At 27.5% G+C, this 23,802-nt stretch overlaps 1 protein-coding gene across 1 annotated transcript in view; it reads left to right on the top strand.

Annotated features, from left to right (window-relative positions):
- The first annotated feature begins 573 nt into the window (after positions 1 to 573).
- The window catches only part of LOC129976262 (heparan sulfate glucosamine 3-O-sulfotransferase 3A1-like), a 169,863-nt gene continuing 146,634 nt past the window's right edge, over positions 574 to 23,802 (top strand). The window contains exon 1 of the mRNA XM_056089742.1: positions 574 to 1,371. Within this exon, the coding sequence (XP_055945717.1) occupies positions 1,097 to 1,371 (275 nt within the window). The 5' untranslated portion in view covers positions 574 to 1,096. The remainder of the gene's footprint in view (positions 1,372 to 23,802) is intronic.

Genomic DNA, 23,802 nt, shown 5'->3' with positions numbered 1-23,802 from the left:
AAAATTTGAAAATGTAACTAAAATGTGATTTCTTTTGAAGAAGAGCAATAAATTATATTTACTAAATAAATGCATAACATTTCATAGAAAAGTCGAAGTTGGGCCTCAACTCTCTTTCAAGCTGTAATTTCAAACAACTCACGAGCAAAGCATTTGCAGATAAACTCTCTCTCCATATTTTCCTTCAACACTTGAAATTTTTTGACATTTATTGATTGAAGATATTGTTGAACGCTGGGATGACAGCCTTTGTAGCTAAAAATCCCTAAATCCCCCTCATTCAATCAAACAAACAATCAAATTCATAGAAAAGCCCGAACTGAAAATACTCTTACAAACAATAAAAACATGAAAAATTAGAGAAGAGAAAAAAAAAATGCAAGTAGAAAAGGAAGTGATTCAAAATTTTCTATTCGTATCAGCGTATCACAAACAAAAGCCAAAAAAAATGAAGCAGGGACATTTTCTCCTTTCCTATTAACATTTGGCGAGATATAACTTGCGATCATGCCAATCTGGCGTCGAAAGCAACCATTCAACCGAGCCAACTTTGTGAAAGAAGTCAAGCAGCTGAAGTAATGTCGTTGGAGTCCTCCAAACCCTCCCAGAGCGTTGGTGAGGATTGTTGTTTGTTTGGGGTTGTGGATGTTGAGGAACATGTGCTCGGTCGCTCCGACTGTTTAGAAATATAAGCGGGAATGTTTGTGGACGTTGTAAACTTTTATTTTTAAATACTTAAAAATTTGGCAGCATAATATGAGTTAATTTACTGAAAGGGGAGAATTTTTCGAGCACTGTTTAAGAGAAGCAAAACTGTAGAAAATGTAATGGAATTTCGGCTATCAAAATTTTTATTAAATGATACAGCTACACTTATTTGATTAAAAAAGCTGACACCGATTTCGCTTTTTTAAAAAATAGTGCATTTTTGAAAAATAACATGTTTTTATGATCACTTAACATTGGCCAAAACTTACAGCTGTTTTTGGCGTCACTGTTGGTGCCCTTTTGATATGGGTTGACTGTTTCGATTCGTATTCTTATGAAATACAAATCAAGTGCGGCACCACACAGGTGTCTGTGAGTTCTGAAGGGTATGGCTTGTCTTAAGCAGATTCGCAGGGGCTTGTGGAAAGCCCTTGCTGTGTCGGTGGCCCTCTGCATTGTGGTTTATGTCGCCTACTTGGATGCCCAGATGCGCTATCGGACATCTGTGGTTCAGGAAAGAAAAGATTCTGGTCAGTGGAATGCATCCACTAAACGCCGGACACTGATGCAAAGATTGGACTGGTGGCAAAAAAATGGGATTGTAGTGAGATCTTCAAACAATGACGGCGATAAGTTGTCATCGTTTTTCGACACGGATGAAAGGTAAGATCTGTTTGAACTCTATTCACCTTATGTAAGTAACAATAAATCTGTCTTTGAATGATTTTCATTGACAAACAGTCGAAAGAAATTGAAAATCTATGCTTATTAATTATCATTCACAAAATTATTTAATTATAAATTCGTTTCGATGACTTTTATTAAATAGTATGATTTTCTTTTATTTAAAATCGGAATTAATGAATATTTGAATAATTGCTGTTTATTTTTGCTGTTAAAAAATTATATGAAATCATTTGTTTGATGAATCGTCAGAAAATCATTTATATTATATAAACTCATTTAATGAAAAAATTACATGAAAATTTAAAAAAATAATTCATTATTTCATTTCTGTCTTGTACCACGAACAGAATAATTTTAATTTTTTTGAAAAACAAACTCGAAATTAATAAATAATTCAACTATTGCTTTTTAAGTTTGTTGAAAATTTTCTTCAGGAAAGAGAAAATGGAATCCATTTACCATTTTCAACCATTAAATAACTGATAAACTTATTTGTACGCTGCATTACTAACAGAACAAGTTTGATTAATTTTGCATCGCAGAATTCGAAAATAATAAATATTTTAGCAATTGATATTCATTTGCTTAAAGTAATTACTTGAAAATTAAAACGAGAAAGTAATATTTTTGCTACCGGCTGCCATTATCAACTTTTGAACAGTTGTGTATTACAAGTTGTAACATAATTAGAAATTAACATATATATCTGAATACTTGTTATTCATTTGTTGAAAAATAATTTCTTACATATTTACTATATCTCTATCACTTAAAACTTAAAGGCTATGAAAGTTTGAAAAGTTTCTAATTTAAGAGAAAGAATATTCTGTTTTTAAAAGTTGAATATTTGTTTCTTTGGCATGCAAAATTCAATGAATTCTTATACATTATTTCAGCTAACATAACATAACACATTAAAAACACGTTAACTGCAACTAACAAAATACATTAAACTATCATGCTATACTTAGGTTGTTATTCAAAAAGCACAAATTGTTATTCAAAGCAATATATTATTGTTGCCAAACCCTTGTTGGTGAAATAATATTATTAAAAATAACAAAAAATTTAAATTAACGCTTATACTGCAAAGAAAAAAACTTAACACAATATTATCGCTTTCAATAAATCGTTGGCAACTAACTACTCATATGATAATTTTTTCAACAAATTTTGCACTTGATTTGTTTATGTTCTGATATGGAATAAACATTTATGTTCTGATATGGAATAAACATTGTAAAATTCAGTTTAGTTTCATTCAATGAAAAAAAGTAATTTTCGTCAAATATAAACGGTTATATTTTCAAGCAATCATGTTTTTAAATTGATTGTTTATCTTTTTCACCTACTAAAAACATGAATTTAGTTTGGAATGTATTAATTCATTCAAAAAAGAAAATTTTTGGGCAAGTTAATCAAAAAAAAATCGATGAAATAAATTATTTATGTTTATATTAAATAAAGCGCTTTCAGTTTCAGAAATCCAATAATAATTGTAAACGCGTTCGAATGGTGAGATTTTGCCATAAACAAAGAGAAATTCTGTTGGAGAAAAAGTTTATTTGGATTTGCCTTCTTTTAATTTAAATTCTAAATTCATGCAGTACTTTTTTAAATAAGTATATGTCTCATGTTAATTTTACTAACTAGAAATGGCCGTGTTATTACAAGTTTTAGAAAGTTCATTTCCTTATTAGTTGTGATGAATTAACATGGACATAAAACCATTATTTAACTTGAAAGTCTGTCTTTTATGGTAATGAACTGACCCTTCTTACCGTAATTTCCTTATTTTGAATCATTAATTTCTTGCTAACTGAATCTCATTTTGCCGTTAGCAAATTATTTAAAGCATCTACGTCTAGGGGCTCAAGGAATATCAAATGGAAGATAGCGTATAAGAAGTTGAATAAAATTCATTTGAAAGACAAACTGAAGAAAAATTTTAAAGGAAAAAAAAACATTTAAATCAAATCATTTTGGAAAAAAGAGGGTAAAAAGAGATTAAAGAAGTATAAAAATAATTTTTTCTGCTACCTGAAAAATGATTTGTATACAATAATTGTATTAAGACGATTATATGTATAAGATGGCAAAGAATGTTTAATAATAATAAGAAATAATCTCGGAAGGAAGATAAATTTCTCGGAAATAAATTTATTTCACTTCATTTCTTAAAACACATAATTTACATTTAAGTGTAAAACTGGAAAACTGAATCATTTTATTTCAAATTGTAATTTTAGGCATTTTAAATTGAATTATATACATTTTAATTGTTGTACTGTATACATTTTAAAATTAATATATAAAGAATTGTATACATTTAATATTTATTGTATACATTTTAAATTTAATATAAAAAAACCCAATAAAAGTACTAAAATAACAAACGATTCGTCATTAAAATCGTTTGCTTAAGAAAACACAGCATTATTCGCGAGTTTTAACTGAGTTGCTCGAATTCGATAGTACAGTAGGTTAATAAATAATCGCTATAAATATGCAGAAAATTAATCAAACTGTTATAAATGATTCTAACCTCTGAAATAAAACATATTTATGGCTATATGAATTAAATGAGAAACACTAGATTTGTATTCTTCAAATTAAGTTTTCTTAAACAGTGAATAGGATTGTAATTAAAGAAGAATTGAGTTACAAAAACTTTCAGGTTGTTTGTCAATTTTTTTTATATTCATAAATGAAATTTTTTTGGAACTTATCTTCATTGAATAATTATTTTAAATTCAATTTTTTTATTAGCAACTTTTCGCAATAAACTTGTTTACCCAGAACATTATTTTTTCTGGAACTATTAATATGCTGTACCTTTTTTTATTTTTAATTTCACCTTCTTGTTTGATGAGATTGGAAAATATGAATTTTATAGTATCATTCTGCAACAAATTATTATTATTGCGTGAAATTAAAAAAGTACGTACACTATGAAATAAAAGCGAGAATTAAAATCCTATTTCGAAGTTGATATCATAAGAATCCATTAACATTGCAAAAGCGCGCTAATGTTGTAATAATGAAATTAGTTTTAATTTCATTGTCATAATAAAAACACTGCTGCAGACTATGTATCAAATTAAATATTTAAAAAATATATCAAAGTCTGAGAAAAAATTAATTGTATAGAAACAATATTAATTAAACAACTTATAATTAATTAATAATTATAAATTACAGTGCTGTCTACAGTTTTAGCTGAAAAATTAATTGTAAGTTATAAGTCATTCTCTTTAATTTATAACTAATTTTTGTACTTCAGAAAACTGAGAGTAGCTTTTCTCCTCTCTTGGAAGATTACATATACGAAATTTCGTCAAGATAACATAAAAACTGTAGGTTTCCTTAAAAGAAATTCAAACATTCGTGTACACATTTATAGATTAACTAGTTGATATACCTGGCGTTGTTGAAAATTAAAATCCTTTCATTGATAATATTTTTAACGCTAAAGCTACTTTTGTATAAAATATAAAAATATACAAAATTCTTTCATCGTTTGCTTTATTTAAAATTAAAATATCATTTGAGCCAGAATATTTTCAGAAACAATCGATAGACAATTTTCTCCATAAGTTATTAATCTTTGCTATATTTATACAGCAAATTTTGTTCACAGAGCAAGAAAAAAAGTTTTCATTTAACTTTGGTTTTAAACAGGGTTAAATTACTACTTTGAGACTATTAAGAGCATTGTCAAGAGGTGTATTAAATTTGTCATTAAGAAGTTTACAGTATATTATTAATTTTAAAATTTTGAAGGCAGAATTATATTATTGGAATTAGAATAATGTCGTCAGTTGAAAAATGTTTTGTAACATTTGAGTTAAAAGTTTTTTTTACCCCTTTTGCTTATTTGAATCTATAAGTTGAATAGATGTTTAGCAACTTCATCTTCCATGACTTAATTTTATTAAAACGGCTATAAGTCCTTTAAAATGTGTTAGTTATTTCATTTAAATTGTATGTTAAAAACAAATTTGTATCGAAAATTGGTTCATGTTTCATTTAATTTGACTTTTGGAAAATGGCATCAATCTTTGGGTTCTATCAAATATAAAGCATATTCTACGAACAAGAATTTCTAATTGAAAACTTACACAGAAAACATCATAGCATGATAGTATTCTTTCAGACATGATTTGCCTAACTTTGTTTTTAAAATTTGTTCTTAATTAAAGTAGCGGTAATGTTCTGATAAAAAATGCATTTAATATCGTCGCTACGCTGAGTTTTGAGTATAAATTGAATAACAAAAATGAAAAGTATAATTCTTAAATGTAATTAAAATACTTTTAAAAATTTAGCGAAATAAAAGAAAAAGATTGTGCAGAAGTAAAACTGATATCACTGGAAAGTTTATTTTTAAATTTAATAAAAGTATAGAAATAACGGAAGATTTTTTTATTGAAAATCAAATTAGAATTTTTATAAACCTTATTTTTAATAAGTATTTTCTGCCCTATAAAGTGTTTAAAATTATTTTTGCAACATGCATATTGCATCATGTATGTCGAATGTCATAATCAACAGATAAACAGTCCAGCCGATAAAGATTATCGCATTAAAAACCATTTTTACTATAACCGTCTTTATAATTTTTGTTTGGGTTTTTTTTTGTTCGGTTTTAGCAGATTTCTCTAAATAAAACAAATCATCTATGTTGTTTATAGTAAAAGCTAACATAGATTTTAAATATTCTAGTTTGTCGCTTTTTTACATAGTAAAATATTCTGTTATTGTAAATATTATTCTTATCACTTTAAAAATAAACTTTATAGTTGAAAATATCTAAAGGGAATTAACATAAAAAGTAAAAGAATCAAAAATAAAAGTTTTAAATTATGTATTTGAAATTCAAACTATTCTCATCCATTATGTATTATTTTAACTCAATGATATCAGTGTTTAACCCTGTCAAGAAATATATATATTTTTTAACGAATACATATAAATAAACATACAATAAATATTACTAAATACAAAATCCATTATTCTTTGTAGCAGTAAGTTTTTTTTTTCATTTATTTATTTGCTCTGTTAAGCGAACTTTTCTTGCATTAAAGATTTCTAAATATTTTTTCTTTCTACGAATTCAGCGTATCCTTGAAATAATACATGAATGTTTGTATTTCACGGAAAATTTGCATTCTATAAGAAAATTGACTGGAAGATTTTTTTTGGAAGTGATTATACTGTTGAATTTTATCTACATCCATGAACATTTTTCTGTGTAACAGAAAATTAACAAGACAACAGAATTTTATCTTCTTAGAATTTATACTTGTTTAGGTTTTCATTTGTTGATTTTTTGCAAAACTGATATGTTTTTGCTTTTAACCGAATGATAATCGCGCTGAATATAGCTCGCAATTTAGACATGTGATCATTTAACATTTTCACTGTATATTTCCTTTTTTTTAATAATGAAATCTTCTGTTTTTTATGATGAATTTAACATTAACTTTTTTTAATTATAAGACTATGTAACAGGGCGTTGAAACTATCTTCACGTATGGAAGGTAAAAAATTTTTTAATGACACATTTTATCGCGACTGAAAAGTTAGGAAATAGTATATGTAAGAAAATTTATCATTTATACATGTTAACTCTAAGAAATTCAATCTATGGAGAAAAAAAAGAACCGTTAAAAATAATTTGTACACCGTAGAAATCTAAAATACGAAATGGATTTTCTTATTCTTGTTGACAGAAGTTACAAAGAAAACTTTATGGAGATTTCATAACAGCTAAATTGGTAAATATTTTGTTAACAAAGAACTATGGTTATATGTTGTAAAAATTTGCAACTTTTGGTTACCAGTTCAAATTTGGCATCGTTACTATTGCTACCACAGGAATTAAAAGAAATTAAACAAGTTAAAGGAGCAACGAAAAAGAGATTTTAATGAGCAGCACAGAAAAAGATGAATCGACTTGAGTCAGAGATAATGATGAGATGGAGAATTCAAATTAGAATCGATTGCAGGGCGGCACGAAGCAATTTTCAGCTTGATCTTGGCAGTATATTTCCCTTTACAGAAAAGATTATAACATCATTATTGTTGCCATTCCTATTTAATGGAATTATATATATTTCACATTTTTTTAGTTATTTGTTTATTAATTCGCAATGTTTTAAATATAGTTTGTCTCAATTAGCTTTGATAGTTTTGGAAAAAGCTGAAAAAAATGAGCATCGATGATTTAAAAATCGTTTGGTACTATTGATGTTCCCATTTTAGCTAAAAAAATAAAGTTGCAGACGATAATACTTAACATAAAAATGTTTTTATTGCAATAAAAATATCATAAACATTGTTATTCTTAAAAAATTGGTTTTATAAATGTTCGCATTTTTCATATGTATATGATATCCAGTTGATACGAGACAGCCTATGATTTTTTGTAAATGTTTGTTAGGTTATAAGCATTTGATATTTTACTTACCGGAATTGAAATATAAGGAAAGACTTAGTGAAAATTTCTTCACAGTTAATTAAGTAGTTAAATTGTTATTGATAAAAGACAAAATATTTTCATCCCGTTGAATACCGGATGCATCCTTAATTAAAAATAATTATTTTGCGAATTTGAATTAAATAATTTAACCAAGTAAAATATTCTAAAAGCAGCGTGCTTTATGAAAGCTTTTGAGTTATCAATTTTCTCTAAGTTTCATACTTTTTATAATGGCAATGGCAGATTAAATTCTCTTGTATAGAATATTGTATAGATTGTCATAGAATGTTTCTGTGGCGGAAATCCGGTCATTGTAAATGACGAATATTTATAGTTTTCCTTACTTTTTGGTACTGTAAAAAATCATATTATCATATTTTTTAAGGGGCAATTAAAAATTATATAATTTCTACCAAGGATAAAAAAAACTATTAATTTTTATCGATGAACTACATTTCTGAGATTTCAAAAATGCCGTCTTAGTATATTATGAGGCTTTTAATGTCAAACAATGGTAATACAAATTGAAATATTTTTAACATTTTATATAAATTCTATTTTTGAATTAACTGAACAAGATGTAATAATAAATTACTTTTATTTTAAGGCAATCTTTATTGGGTAATCATAGGTATAGATTTCCGAATTTTTATCACAGAACAAATAATAAAATGTCGTTCTCTTTAATGGATACATTGCGATAATTTTATTACAAGGGACAGAAATTAAAATTATCATCTTTATTTCAGAAGTTCTCGATATTTTTTTTCTTAAAAATTAACAAGGGAACGCATTTTAATTTCATTTAGATACAAAATTAAGTTTTATCGTCCAATTTTTGGTTTTGAATTCTACTTAAAGCGTCTTGAATTAAATTAATTAATATCCTCTGAAATCTTTTCACCCATGGCTTTTAGTGAAGTAATATCAAATCACTGAGATGTTTCAAAGAATTTTTTAAGTCATCGAAATGGATAAAAATGAAATGGGACCAAGGAAAAATGGCACACGAACAGAATTTTTCTGTAGCATTGTTTATTTATTAAAGTTGATGTAAATTTAAGAAAATGTTTATTTTCTTTAATTTTGCTGTTCAAAAAAATACTAAATTTAATTTCCGATTTACAATTAATTAATTATTTTTCAAATTTTTATAGATTTACTCATTTACTCCTATTATTTATTCTGCTTCATGATTTAACCAATTCGTAAGTTCAAAAACTAAAATCTTGATGTCTAATTTAATGCTGATCTTGGCGATATTCCAGTGTTATCTTTCTCAGTATTAACATTTTCATCCGTGTTTTGAAATTGAAATTGCTTCCGTACGAATTGTGATGTAAGCGACTGGAAAAAAGCTGCTATAAATAACATCGTTTTGTGTCTTTTCCGAATGATTTAATTACCTTACTTTCACAAGCATTTCAAATAAATTTGAATTATACTTATTTTTGAATTTATTATTTTTAGAAAGACTGCGTATTTTATATACTTAGAAAGATTTGGAGTTTAGACCGTTCTTTGCGATCTTTTGGCTAATACGATATTTTATATTATGTTTTTAATTCAATTTTACATTTTACTCCTATTTTTTTCGTTGTTGTGCCATTAGAGCGATACTATTATATTTAAGAATTTTTCTTGTATGTAGTTTTCACTTGTTTTGAACTTTTCTTATTTAGATAATTTGTACCTTTTACTCCATTTACTCCATAAAATCTTGGCGATAATAAGATGTAAAAGACTGTTAGTTGGTATTTTCCTTCTAATAATATGAAGCGTCTTTGCCATGCTTCATATTACATTTTGACCGAACATAATCCCGTGATTATCCCATTTTTAAGATTAATAATATGTATAAATGGATCGAATATTTTGTTCATGAAATAGTTCCTCGTTTATTGTTATGTTTCGATCTGTTTTGTGTCAAAGCAGATAATTTTCATTAAATATGTTCCTGCTTTCTGTTAATAGAACAAATTGTTCTGTTCAAAGTAATTCAAATCCTGTAAATTTAAGATCATACCGTAAATATCTCATGATTTCTTTCAATTAATTGTTAGTTATTATTTCAAGAATACAGTTTTGATCCAAGTAAAAGTTTAGACAAAGTGAATATTTCTTGATATCCATGCATTGTTTCTAGAAAAACTTTTAGAAATAAAAGCGTCTAATTCGTTCAAAGATTTACACCAATGCGGATTTTGTTGTCGCTTCTTAATTTTGATCACTTTGAAAGATAGAATTGTTCTTCACTGTTTTTTTAGTTTTCTACTTTGCTTTTGAACTGCCATCATCCGTATTTTCCGGCTTGCACCTTGTGAAGTATTCTTATGTACGATATCGATGTTTATTGATGAATTTCCTTCATTTTCTCATACAGAGAAGAAATTATTTATAATTTCTCTAAAAAAAAATCAGCATTCTATTACTGAAGTTTAGTTGCCAGGAATGCGGTCATCTTAAGATAAATAAAAATTTCGATCCGAACCAGGATTGTTTTCAAATAAATATCTCAAAATTTGTTAACAATTTTTTATAGATATTTTTTTTTTATAAATGCTCCTTGTGACATCATGAGAGAAAATATATGTTGAATATCTAGAGAAATTAAGAATAAAAAAAATGTCAAAAGAAATTGATACCTGTTATTTCAATAAAGTAGACTGTTTCAAACATAAAACCGAATGTAGATGACCAGCTGGTGTTTTTTACCATGACCTCTATTGATTTATACTGCTTCCAATCAGATTATAATCAAATGCCCTTGAAATCAGAAACAAATATAGGTCGCTGGTAAATTAAAATAGAATGGAAAACACATCCTTATCTGCAATATCTTTTTCAGCTGTCAAAATGGCCGTAGCTCTCATTTTGGATGTACACATTTCTTGTGTCAAAAATAAGCAAAAATTAATTTTAAAAATTCTGCATATTTTTTAAGAATAATTAGCAAAAGTCTAGAATAAATAAAAAAAACGAAGAACAAGCTAAAAAAGATAAACATTTGATATTTGTTTGCTGACAAAATGAGAAATTTTTACCTTTATAATGCAAAAAAAAAAATTGTTGTTGATCGAAAATAAATTATTCTTAATTTTTTACCATAAGCATTCTTAATTCGCTCACTAAGTAAAAGTCTGTGAAAGATTCCTTTAGAAAATTAAATAATAAATCAGAATTTAATGATAAGTGAAACAGCGTTACTATTCGTATAATTCAAAGTCCTAGATCCTGAGAAGTCTCTATGTTTGAAATATGATATAACAAAAAGAAACCGCTGTCATAAATAACCTCACTTTGTGTCATTTACATACAATTTACTGTATGTTATTTTCTAGTTAGTTTACGAGCAAGTTCAAATAGTATCATTTTCTAAATATTTTTCTTGGGATTAAAGAAAATTATTTATTATAATAAATACCATTATACTTGATTATTAACCATTAGCAATCTAATTTTTACCAATACGAGAAGAGTCCATTAGGATATTCATAGATGATGCGAAATTAGTAGTAAGCAAAGCAGCTTTATTATTCGTTTGTTTCGAAATCTGACCGTGAGAAGTCTCTTCGCGTGAAATATGACGTAACAGAAACGAACAACTGTCATAAATAACATCACTTTGTGTCACTTATGAATAATTTATTTTTGTTACCTTCACATGTTTCTGGTTACATTATAACCAAGTTTGAATAATATTGTTTTCTTGTATTTCATATTTTTTCGTTAATCGTTTGCTATAATTTCATGTTTTATATTATATTTCATCTAATTTCATAATAATTAATTTCATTTCGTAATTTCTTATATTTATTATTTCATATATTTTTCTTTCTTTTTTTTTCCTGTATTAATTACTAGCCAATGGCATTCTTAACAGCCATCATAAACCAACGTTTGGTTTGGTACCTTAATTCAAGTGTCAATTACACCACAGCATAAACCAAAAGGACATAAAAAAGAATCTATTAGGAAATTCTATTATATGAATCAAAAATTATGCGAACGAATATTTTTATTTGCCTAATTCAAAACTGATTACTGTACTTATCGGCTGTAACGGCCACCAAAAATCGCCAAGAAAAGATTACGCCAATTAAGCGATTTCAATCGTTAAACTATATAGCACGTGATTCGCACGTTCAAAATTTTTCGTAATAAATGATAATGCACTTGAGTATATTTTTATAATTTGGCTAAATTTTTTCTTGCCGCTTTTTGGTCGCCGTTAAAACTGAATTGTGCCCTGATTACGAGTATCTAAAATAATCAGATTAACCTCTAATCGCAATTAGAAACGATTTCTAAAAGAAGCGAGAAGAGATTCTTTGGCGAGAATTCAAAAAATGAATGTAAAAAAAAAAATCCTGAAATGATTAATTAGTATAAATAAAGCTGATTTTCCCGCCTTTTAACCGCCAATTTTCTTGTTCCCTATGGAAATCAAAATTATTAAACATATTTGCTTAGCACATTTTATTCTATAACTGTGAAGATAAATCGTTAATTTTTAATTAATAGAACACTTTTGTTCCCTCTGCATACACACTGAAGTGCACTGGCAAATAATGTGGCGTTTATCAGAAAGAATAAAATAGTTATTTTTATAACTTAAAATCTCTGTTTCTTTTCCTCATGCGTTATGTTGCAATAGCAAACAACATGGCGGCATTTAAGATTCGTTTAGCTAATGGAATTGAAAATATCCAAAAACTAGATAAAAATAGATATATATAAATAAGATTTATTTTTATTTTATTAATACTGAAAAAAAGGTTTTTTTTTTTATTATTATTATTATTTGAGAATTCTTAAAAATATTTCCGTTTCTTTTAAATTGATTCAAAACGTGGCTACTTATTTTTAACGATCGATGAGAAATTAAAGTTTCAGTTGAAAATGTTTATCTTCGTATTCTATGTTGTAAATATACATCTAAGCTGCCACTCATAATATCTGTAATATTCTTTAAAAAGAATTAACAAATAAAAAAAATCTTTTTGTGGTTTTTAAATTTTTTGAGAAGCAGAGATATTAAAAACGCTTTGGTGAAATGTATTTTTTTAGTTTGATTAAGATTATAGTTGCAAACGATAAAATGATTTCGTTTTTTTCTTTCTAATATTTTATGTAATCTTTTGTATAAAAAAAAAGTTACGAAAGTTTTATGTTTAGTGAAGCGGCGGAATTTTGCTGAACACGAATATAATTGTATTTTGTAATTTCCACACTGATCTGCTATTAAAACCTGATTTGATAATTTAAAACTTCTATCACTGCTATAAATATTTGCTATATCATAAATATTTCCAGTTTTTGCGTACTATACTCTAGTACAAGCAATTTTTTTTGCAATTTTTCTGACAATTAAATAGTTACTTTCACATTATTAAAAGAAACATGAAGATTTTCCTCCAAGTAATGCTGTGTTTATCCGCTAGTTTATAAAAATTTTCAAAATAAAAATAAATAAATGAAAAAGCCATTTAAAAAATCATGATTAAAATATCTTACTATTACTTTTATTATTATTATTTCAAATTGATTTTAATTTATTATTAATGTCAATTTGGAAGACCTTATTCTAATGTAGTATTAGAAAGGAGAATTTTGCCCTATAAATCTGATTTACTAATGAAATGTAATTTATCTTTAATATAATACTTATTTATAAAAATAAAAAGAGATAATTCGAGAAAATAACTCTTTTTTAATCCAGTATTTTTTTAATAAAAAAATTTAATTAAGAGTTAATTTGTGATATGTTATGATGGATTCTAGTTTTAGAATAAAAAGAAAGAAAGATTTATTACAATAAAAAGAAAGGGAAATAAGTAAATTTATTGCAATAAGAATTTTTTAGGGAAAAGATTTTCTTTGAAAGTATTCTATTATTTTTGACTATAATACCATTTTATACTATACCATTGAGTTTTGGATTTCATTATATCATTATGATTTTTATTGATAGTTTGCATATTATGAACATATTTTCACCAAGTTCAAGTCAACTTAAAAATAAATTCTTCAATGTTCCGCTTTTTTTTTTTTTTTCCATTTTGAAAAGACGGTTAAAAAAAAATATTTCTTTCATTCTCTGCATGCAAAAAAATTCTAAATATATCTTAGTTCTATGCGTCAACCATTTTTCACGCTTGTCATCAATTAACTGTTAATTACTCCGCACAATACTGAGAAAACTTGGAGTTGCTTAATATAAGAACAAGACCTTTGGTTGACGAAGCCAGAAAGAAAAGAATTTAGTCTTTTTATGCAAAATCAGAAAAGAAAGACTGATGTACTGAAAATACAGATAGGCGACGCGTTATCGATTATTGCCAGGTTTAACGATTTTCTTAATTTTTATATAAATAGGGAAAGTAGAAAGAATTAAATAAGAAAGAATAGGAAGTTAACTTCCTAGTTAGCAACATATTAATCAGTAAACTGTTTCGACTTCTTCGGAAAACGAGCATCTAAATTGTATCTTTTGAATAATCATTTATTAATTGTAACTACTGTGTAATATATACTTGTTTCTCCTGATTAATTATTACTCCTGACGAATAAATGCTCATAAAGCAAAATGTCGTACTTTTTCCGTGACGAGTATACTCGTCAAAAACAGTTAATGGGTTAAAAAGGTTTGAAATTTGACATATAATTTTATCACTGAAGTTAAAAATCAATGTCAAATTCTAGACAAAATTCGAGAACGGGAAAAGGTAATGTTCTAAATGCACTTTAGTGAGAAATATTCGCGTCATTATTGTGATAATGAAGTTAAAGCACTTTCATTGTAATTCTTTCTTAAATTCTTTCAAATTACTAAAGAAATTTTAAAAAATGCATTGTACGTTAACTAATTGCATACCATACGAGCTAAGTAAAAGTAGAAATGTGGTTAAAATTCCAGTTTATCTAGAGTATTTCTATGAGAATTTTGGAATTTTACGGTTTCTTTCTTTCTTTTTTTTTTTTTTTGTAGTCTATATTTTTAATTAAAAAAATAATTATAAGTAAAAAGTTAAGAAAAGAAGATATGAATTGAAATATTTATTTATTATAATATTGAACGTATGAATATGAATGCGAATAAAAATATTGATTTTAAAAATCAAAAATATTAGAAAATAATTTTATAAAGATAAAAAAAAAATTATAACCGTTTAGAATACGGATGGCGAACTTCAAAACTGCCGTCCGGTTTGGCATAGTGATTTGCGCTCGGTATTAGGACGTCAGCGACCGACCGGTTAAGACTTGGTTTTTACATTGGCGAATTTCCGACTGGACACTAGCCTGGGGCACTTAGGCTGATAGTGAGCCGCTAGCAGGGTGATTAAAAACTTCATTTTTCCTATTTGCCAAATATATAAATTTGTAAAATATACAAATTCTATGAATTATAAAATATTATGATCTTATTAACATATTAAGAAGTATTATTGTTCAGATTCTTATAAGTCTCATTGAATTCACATAGAAACATTTATAAAAACCAAATATCTACTTCAATAAAATTGCGTACAAACATGGCTGCTGGGCTATGTGGAAGAATAAAAGATAAATTAAAAACAAATGAGTTATCACAAACTTAATAAAATAAATCCTTAAAGTGATGAAATGGGAATATAAATTGTTCAGTTTATTAAAAGAAGGGCCTCTCAATGCACTCAACAAAGGACAGCAAAAGAGCTAGTGTCCCCATTAGTTGTTTATAAATGTAAGTGTCGGAACTCTGTTGCTAAATAGCGCTGGGGGAAAAAAACGCCTTTTGTGATTAATATTTGTTAATTATATTGAAAGCTAAATATTAATAAAAATTAAATCCCAAAGAAAAAGAGAACATTTTTATCAAAAACCAAGGCCTAGATAGGAGGACGATATAAAACCGCGATGAGTATCGTAAGAATCAAAAAAGTATTTAACGCTCAGTGCTTAAATATTAAAATACATTATAAATGTGATTGTAGTTTAGTTTATTTAAGGTAATTCTTTCAACATCCATAAAAATTCTCTATCCAAAATAATCGTTTGCATTGACTTTTTTCATGGCTTTTTTTTTGTTTGTTTTTTTGCTCTGTTTTTTTAATATTTTTGTGCATTAGCTTTGGAAATTTTTGCGCTAATGCTCCTGAATTTGCCATTTATACTATTTCATAAAATCACATTAAAAAAAAAAAACTTTTTCGCGCTTAACTGTCATCTCTGAGTTACGATAACAAAATACTCATAAAATAAATACAACGTGACAAAAGATTTGTATCTTTATTTAACAGAGTTAAGCTATCGACTTAAACATAATTTAGTTTTCAATCAACCGTGATATCAATTACAAATTTTGTCTTATCAGAGTTGGCCACATGTTGATAATTTATTAGTATTATCCTAAAATATTTTTTTAAATATATACTAGCCATTTATTGTGACCAACTAGTCTGCCGGGAAATTCGTTTAGCTTCAATTAAATTTTTTATGCATAATTTGATGTTATGATTCTTTTAAAATATTTTTAAGCATGAAATTGTAGTAGATATTAAAAACATGTTGTTTTGATAGTCTTGCACATGTTCTATTTGTTCATGAACCTTCCTAATGGAATCATAGCTCTTAACAACTTAATACATGAAAAATGAAACTTCTGGAATATCTATTCTCTGACTGCACGTAGTCTTAGGCGATACTATTGTTTCATTTCCTTATTCCTCCTTAAGACGAATAGAGTAATTCTATTTTAGCTTTTAAAGAAAATGATAAACATGTTATTAATATTTCATGAAACAAAAATGAAGCTTGGTGGAATTCATTTAAACAATAAAACAGTATTAAAAAAATGCTTTTCAAAAATGATCAAACTTCAAGAAATAAATTGCATGACAATTAAATGGCCATCATTAATTTTTCGAGCTTTAAAATGGCATGAAAATCATTTCTATGCAGTAATATTTATATAAATTAGAAAAGAAATTTTAAAAATCTCGCTTAATTTTTAACTAATTAAATTTTTAAGAAAACAGGAGAAGTAGTTTTCCCAAAACTTTATTGCATACGCTCCAATAAAAGAGTTATCCTATTTTCCCCTCATAAAATTGTGGACTTATCCAAAGTCCACAAAATTCTTAACATGGTGCAAGTAGTTAGCATAAAGTGAATGCTTAGCATGCAACTGACGAACTATAGTTACGAAATATAGATGATGCGAATCTAAAATTTTTACTGAATCTATTATGCCGTCTTTCGCGATTAGTCTTGGTATGAGTTTTATATATAATAATCAGAAAATCAAATATGTGACGCCTGATTTTCGATCGATAAAAACCAAAATTTGACATAGAACTACAATTGTAATAACATATCTCATACCAAATTTAATTTAGTCTTTGCACTTTTGAGTTAATGCATTTACGTGTATGCGAAAGTACAGACCGACAGACTGTCACTTTTGATAGATTTAGTTCAAAATTTGATTTAAAAAAAATCTACATTTTAATTTCTAAATCTGTGTCGCAAATTTTAATTATCTCAACTTTTCACCTTTTGTAGTTATGGCGTTCACTTGTAGTCAGGCAACTGAACAGTCAGACTTTCTCTGAATGTATTTTATCGAAAATTGATAGAGACGTACAAATTTGATGTGAAATCCATGTGCTAAATTTCATTTTTCTAGTTCTTCTGTCTGCGTTTTTGAGTTATCGTGTTTGCAGATAGATATTCTAAAAATGCATTTTTCAGACTGAAACGCAAATTCGTCAAAATTTCTCGAGTTCGAAATTTTTGGTGAAAACAATGCTTTCTCTTTGTATATTTCGTATACAAGAGAGTAAATGTCATGAAAATTTGTTCGTATACAAGAGGGTAAATATCATGAAAATTTGTTCGTATACAAATTTGTTCGTATACAAGAGAGTAAATATCATGAAAATTTGTTCATATACAAATTTGTTCGTATACAAGAGAGTAAATATCATGAAAATTTGTTCGTATACAAGAGAGTAAATATCATGAAAATTTGTTCATATACAAATTTGTTCGTATACAAGAGAGTAAATATCATGAAAATTTGTTCGTATACAAGAGAGTAAATATCATGAAAATTTGTTCGTATACAAGTTCGTATACAAATTTGTTCGTATACAAGAGAGTAAATATCATGAAAATTTGTTCATATACAAATTTGTTCGTATACAAGAGAGTACATATCATGAAAATTTGTTCGTATACAAATTTGTTCGTATACAAGAGAGTAAATATCATGAAAATTTGTTCATATACAAATTTGTTCGTATACAAGAGAGTAAATATCATGAAAATTTGTTCATATACAAATTTGTTCGTATACAAAAGAGTAAATATCATGAAATTTTGTTCATATACAAATTTGTTCGTATACAAGAGAGTAAAAATCCTGAAAATTTGTTCGTATACAAATTTGTTCGTATACAAGAGAATAAATATCATGAAAATTTGTTCATATACAAGAGAGTAAAAATCATGAAAATTACTTTGTACACAAGAGGATAAAAATCATGAAAATTAATTCCGAGAAAATGAAGTTATATAGTTAATCTGTAAATCAGTCAAAGAGGAATTGTTTAAAAAACAAAAAAGAAAAGAAAAGAAAGAAAAAAAGGAAGGAGAAGAAGAAAGAATTCTGGCCATTCTTTAATATCTCATGTAATTTGTAATTTTTTATCAGGATTAAAATAATTTTAACTGTGTGAAATATGACATGCTCTGTCTATTTATAAGATTAAATAAAATCGCACCTGTAGAGGTTAAATTGCCCTAATCCGAGCTCTATTTTTCGTTGTTACAACGTTCTCGCGCGGAATTACCACCTTCTGAAATCATATCACCTCTCGCTGTCAAACGATTTGAAAATAAAATGCTAGTTCGCCGCTAAAACCAAAATATTAAGCAGCTGTTCTTTGGATTAAGTTACGCCATATCCGTAGCCCTGTCGTTATTAACAGTTGTTTATCTGCCTGTTTAGTTCAGATGTGAGGGGGGGGGATAGAAAAAACAAAACAATACGTCGAATCGCCCACATCTTCACATAAAGCTTGATTTATTTTCCACAGGAATGCGACTTAACAAAATGAGTTAAGGGACACGTGACATTCAAGTTCAGAGCAATTCCGCTGAACTCTTTGGCTTCCTTGGCGTCAAAAACCGAACAAATGGCTTTAGCGCGCCGCAATTATAAATGTTACGCCTCTCGCTTCTTAATTTAATATCCGCTCTTTTCGCTGGAAACACAATGGGTGTTTACGTTGATGCCGCTAAAATGTTCACTTTTTGAAGAATTTATTAATATATTATTCGGTTAATCCGACTACTGCATCTCTCGCTGTTAGAAACCTAAGTGATTCATCCGGTATTTTTGTGTTTCTTAATAGCTGTAATATGGCTTAAGGTAAAGCTTGCTTAATCCTTGGAAAATTTTCAGAATTGTGAAAATTCATAATCTTTCCTGTTTTTCATTTTTTTTTTGTACTTACTTTACATTTTATTACTTTTTTATTACGTTCAAGCTACTTATCCTTTTAAAAATATCCAAATAGGTTAAAAACATGAATTTGGACAAAAATTCGCATTTTTATTTTTATTTTTTGCAGTTTTAAAAAATAGATATGTTTCTGTTTCCATATCTTTAATTTGTTTCTATGTCAATTAATATCCAAATTATAGCAAACGATTGACAAGTAAATTTTGCTTATTTATAAACTTTAAATGCATTTTTGGAAAAAACGAGTTTTTTCATAATTCTATTGCATCACCATATCTAAAAAGATATTTTATTAGGTATGTTAATGAAATTTTTAATTAGTGCTCTTTATGTTATGCAGAATGTAATGAACGATGGATTTAACGTTGAATGTTCTTAAAGTGGATTTGCGATTATTTAATATAAATATTGTTGAAAAAAATTCCAAAATGTCATAGATAATGTCATATATTACTCACAGAAATTTTATTTTTGAATATAATTCCTAGATTTACACTCTAATATATGTTATACATGTAATGTTGCAAAGAAAAATGAAAAACTGTAAAAAAAAAAAAAATTCTCTAGAACAATCCTAGTTTTTGTAAATAAATGCTAAAATTTACTTTAAAATATGCTTTTTCTTCAGAAGTTACATATATATTTAAATAAATTCATTTTTATTTATCATTTTAATCTTATGTTAATAAAAAAAATATAAAGTATATGTTTTTTTGAAAAATCCCTTCCAAACTTAGTCGGATATCTTAAGGAAAGTAAAATTATTATTAACGAATGTTTGATTCCCAATAAAAATATCAGAACCACTTTTAGGTAGTTTAGGTTATTGTTCGTTCCAGTATTCTGAGACGAACACTTTTGACAGTTCTATCTCACTACTGGGTGAAGGATCTGAGCCATTTCCGGAATTTACTTTATTGTTAAATGTAAACATCGCCTCCTTTTCTCTTTCCTGTCACCCCTATTTTGCCGAATTAAGCCCATCCTAACGCATCCGCAAAAACGCGAAGGGTTTTAGAATCCGTTGGCAAACAAGAATGATTTTCACAAAGAATTTAAAAAAATGGGATCCATAATTCTTTTTCTTTTTCCTAAGAACGAAATAAAACTATTTTCTGAGCGTACGATATTTCTTTGTCTTTTTTGTTGATATTAACGTATGAAATTCCTGCACTTATGTAGACCAGTAGGAATGGTCTTCGAACTTTCTCGCATACTATCTAATGAAAGTATTATCTCCCTCTTCATTCCAGCATGAAATTGCGGATGCTTGACAAGGCTGTGCGTCATGAGTGCTCATATCTTTATTTTCAGAGCCCCGCGTATGAGAATTGTGTGCTTAGTAGTATGATATGAAAAATCAGTATTTGTGTTTTGTGGCGAATGGAAATGAGAGAGGATAGAACCTGGGGCTTTGTAGTTCGCAAGCCCAGTAACATGACCACAATACAAAAGCAATTGCTCGGTTAGCGTAGTTGTTAACTGGCTTATAAGCTTTCACCACAGTTTTATTAGCCTTTTCTCATTTGATAAGGAATAGTTACGAAAACTTACTATTTGCATGCGATCTTTGACGATTATTCACTATGACGGGGTTCGTACTCACATACCATAAAACCAAATCTGTATTTTTGATGCTATTTTCCGATTTATTGTAACCAAAATTGGACGCAACTACATTTATAATCACAAAGTATACATATCAAATTGCATTTAATTATGTAATTACGTGTTTGTATTACGTATTTACATGCAAGCAAAAGTGCATAACGACATAGGTCAATAACTTGTCCCAAATTTGGTACACATATAATTTTTAGATACTTAATCCATGTACTATATTTTATTTATATATTTTTTTTCGCTTTGTAGTTTCATTTTGTAGTATCCTGTAAACTTGTCTTCTCAGCCAGAAGGACAAACTGCCACTGAATGGATTTCGTTCAGAATTTGACAGAAATCTGCAAATTTTGTGTAAAATTCATATATTTTCATTTGTCTGGATCATCGTGTATCCATCGTGTCATCCTTGGCGAATTATTTGGCGATCAATCCTTGGCATGCTGTTAATAGTATCCACAAATCGAATTTCTGTTTTAGACACGTTTCTCTAGATCAACTGAAACAAAAATTTTGACACAAAACTGCTGCAATTGTAATCACAAAATACCATGCCGATATATTTAAGAAATTATGTTTTTGAATTATCGCTTTTACATGATTCTGAAAGTACAGACAGATAGACAGTCAATCCGTTGTCAATCCGACAGTCAATTTGGTGTAAAGAGCATCTCGAGTTCGAATTTTTTGTCTATTACTATATTTTCTCTGTACTACGTATAGAGAAAGTTATACTACATAAATAGCTGCAATTTTTTAAATTTGTATATGCTAATAAAGTAAAGTATATATCAATAATGATTTTTAAAGTGTGTTAATAATGTATATGTGTTTTGTGGTTAAAAAATTCAAGAAGAAAGAAAATTGGCGTGACCTCTTATAATTTGAAGCTGCTGCTGTTGTCAAACATCTATTTCATTTCTTTACTTAAGCTTTATTTTATTTATTTACCATTGTTTGAATTGAATTGCTCGAATTATTTTTCGTTTAGACATCGTTAAATCATTTCTCCAAAGTTCTAATTTCTCAGTTCTTTTCTTTTGTATCTCAAAGTTATGTACAAAGTTTGTACAAAGTTATGTTAATTAATTTATTTATTTGAAAATACAGGTAAAAAAAGATGTCAGGTTTTAACGGCAGCAATTTTTAATCTGTCATTAAAATTAATTTTGTTTCAAATTTTAAAATTCTTTTAAAACCATTAAAATGCATTGCTAAAGATATTTTAAAAAATAAAACCAAAATATATATTAAAAAAAATAATTCAAAGTCTCGTTGCTTAGCGACGGAAATCGTCTGCATCTATTCAATTATTAAAGCTTATATATTTAATTAAAAAAATGGGGAATGAAATTGGCTGAATTAAGAAGCAAAATTTTGAATTTTTAAATAGTATAAAAATATTTCTTGCGAAATAATTTTCTCCAGAATTACTGCTGACAATTGCACTATTTCGGTTAACTTCTAATTTATTCAATATTTAATTATTTTTTTGCATTTTGGAAAGTTGGCATTTTTTTTCTTGTCTTAATTAATAAATGTGCAAAGTTTGGCTGTATTCGGCCCACTTGTTTACGAAGAGATGTGGAGTATATTTATCTGGAATGGTTTTTATTTATATTTATGCTATTTGGCCGTAAAACGTGTAATTCAATTTCAGGTTATCGAACTATTGGACAAAAGATATCGGTTTAATGTCTCTTATTCCATTGTATCTTTTTAACTCGACCTTTAAGATATTTTTAAACATAAATTCTTTTAACTCGCTTTGTTTCTGTCAAATAAAACGGGCAGTGTTTAGATCATTTGGAAAAGTTTGACCCCAATTAAAAAAAAAACTTAATAAAGTTATCTGTTTTCTAAGATCGATACTGTATGGAGTTGAGAGAAATATATTATTCCAAAGGTAAATTTTTCCATACATAGTTTTCTACCCGATCTTTTTTTCTTTTACGTCTACTCATCTAAAGCTTGCGTTTTTCAAAACAGATGAATATAAATAAAAAACTCCTTTTTTACTGTTTTGAAATCTGATATATTCATTCTTTTTCCAGGCTGCGAAAATTTCGCAAATACCCATAAACAATCTACATCTGTCATTCACAATGCTTTGAAAATAAAAATTATGAACCCATCTAAAAGCGCAGAATGTCAGAGAAGCGTTATTTATATAAAATGCGTAACCTTGAGTCAGTTGGTGATACCTAAATGTAAATGAATTTTATTTCATTTCATAATTTAAGTTCCTGTTTTGAAATCAACCAAGATATTTTCTTCTTTTTTCTTTCATATTCTTACACAATTTGGTAAATTTTCTGTTAATATAATGAAGTTAATGTTAATATAATATAATGTTTTGTTATTTTTTTTCATCTTTTGGTCTGAAAATTGGTTGTCGATAAATAATTTTGATGATAATACCGAAATTCATTTATCCGTCTGTGCTTTTAAACTGTCGTATTCAGATACGAATTAATAAATATGTTAATAGACAGCCATATATTTGATGGATTTGGTCCAGAAAGCGATACAGATCTGCAATTCGGGTACCATAGAACTCTCTCTTATTCTGTATTCCCACTAGACCACAGAGCAGCTGCTGCGGCCTAGTTAAAATATCTCACCTTCTGGACCCGAGGGTTCTAAGCTCGTGACCCGATTCCACTAAGATCCGTTGTGTATGCACATTAACACTGACATCGTAGATTAATATTCTCCTGTTGATATATGATATGGATGTTTGAAGTCAGGGCCCAACTTAGCGCAATTGGGACCCGGGGCAATAATT

This window comes from Argiope bruennichi, chromosome 7 (assembly GCF_947563725.1).
Source record: "Argiope bruennichi chromosome 7, qqArgBrue1.1, whole genome shotgun sequence".
In the NCBI taxonomy this organism is placed as follows: Eukaryota; Metazoa; Arthropoda; class Arachnida; order Araneae; family Araneidae; genus Argiope; species Argiope bruennichi.
The sequence above is the reverse complement of the archived record's forward strand: the minus strand, read 5'-3'. Positions and strand labels throughout refer to the sequence as shown.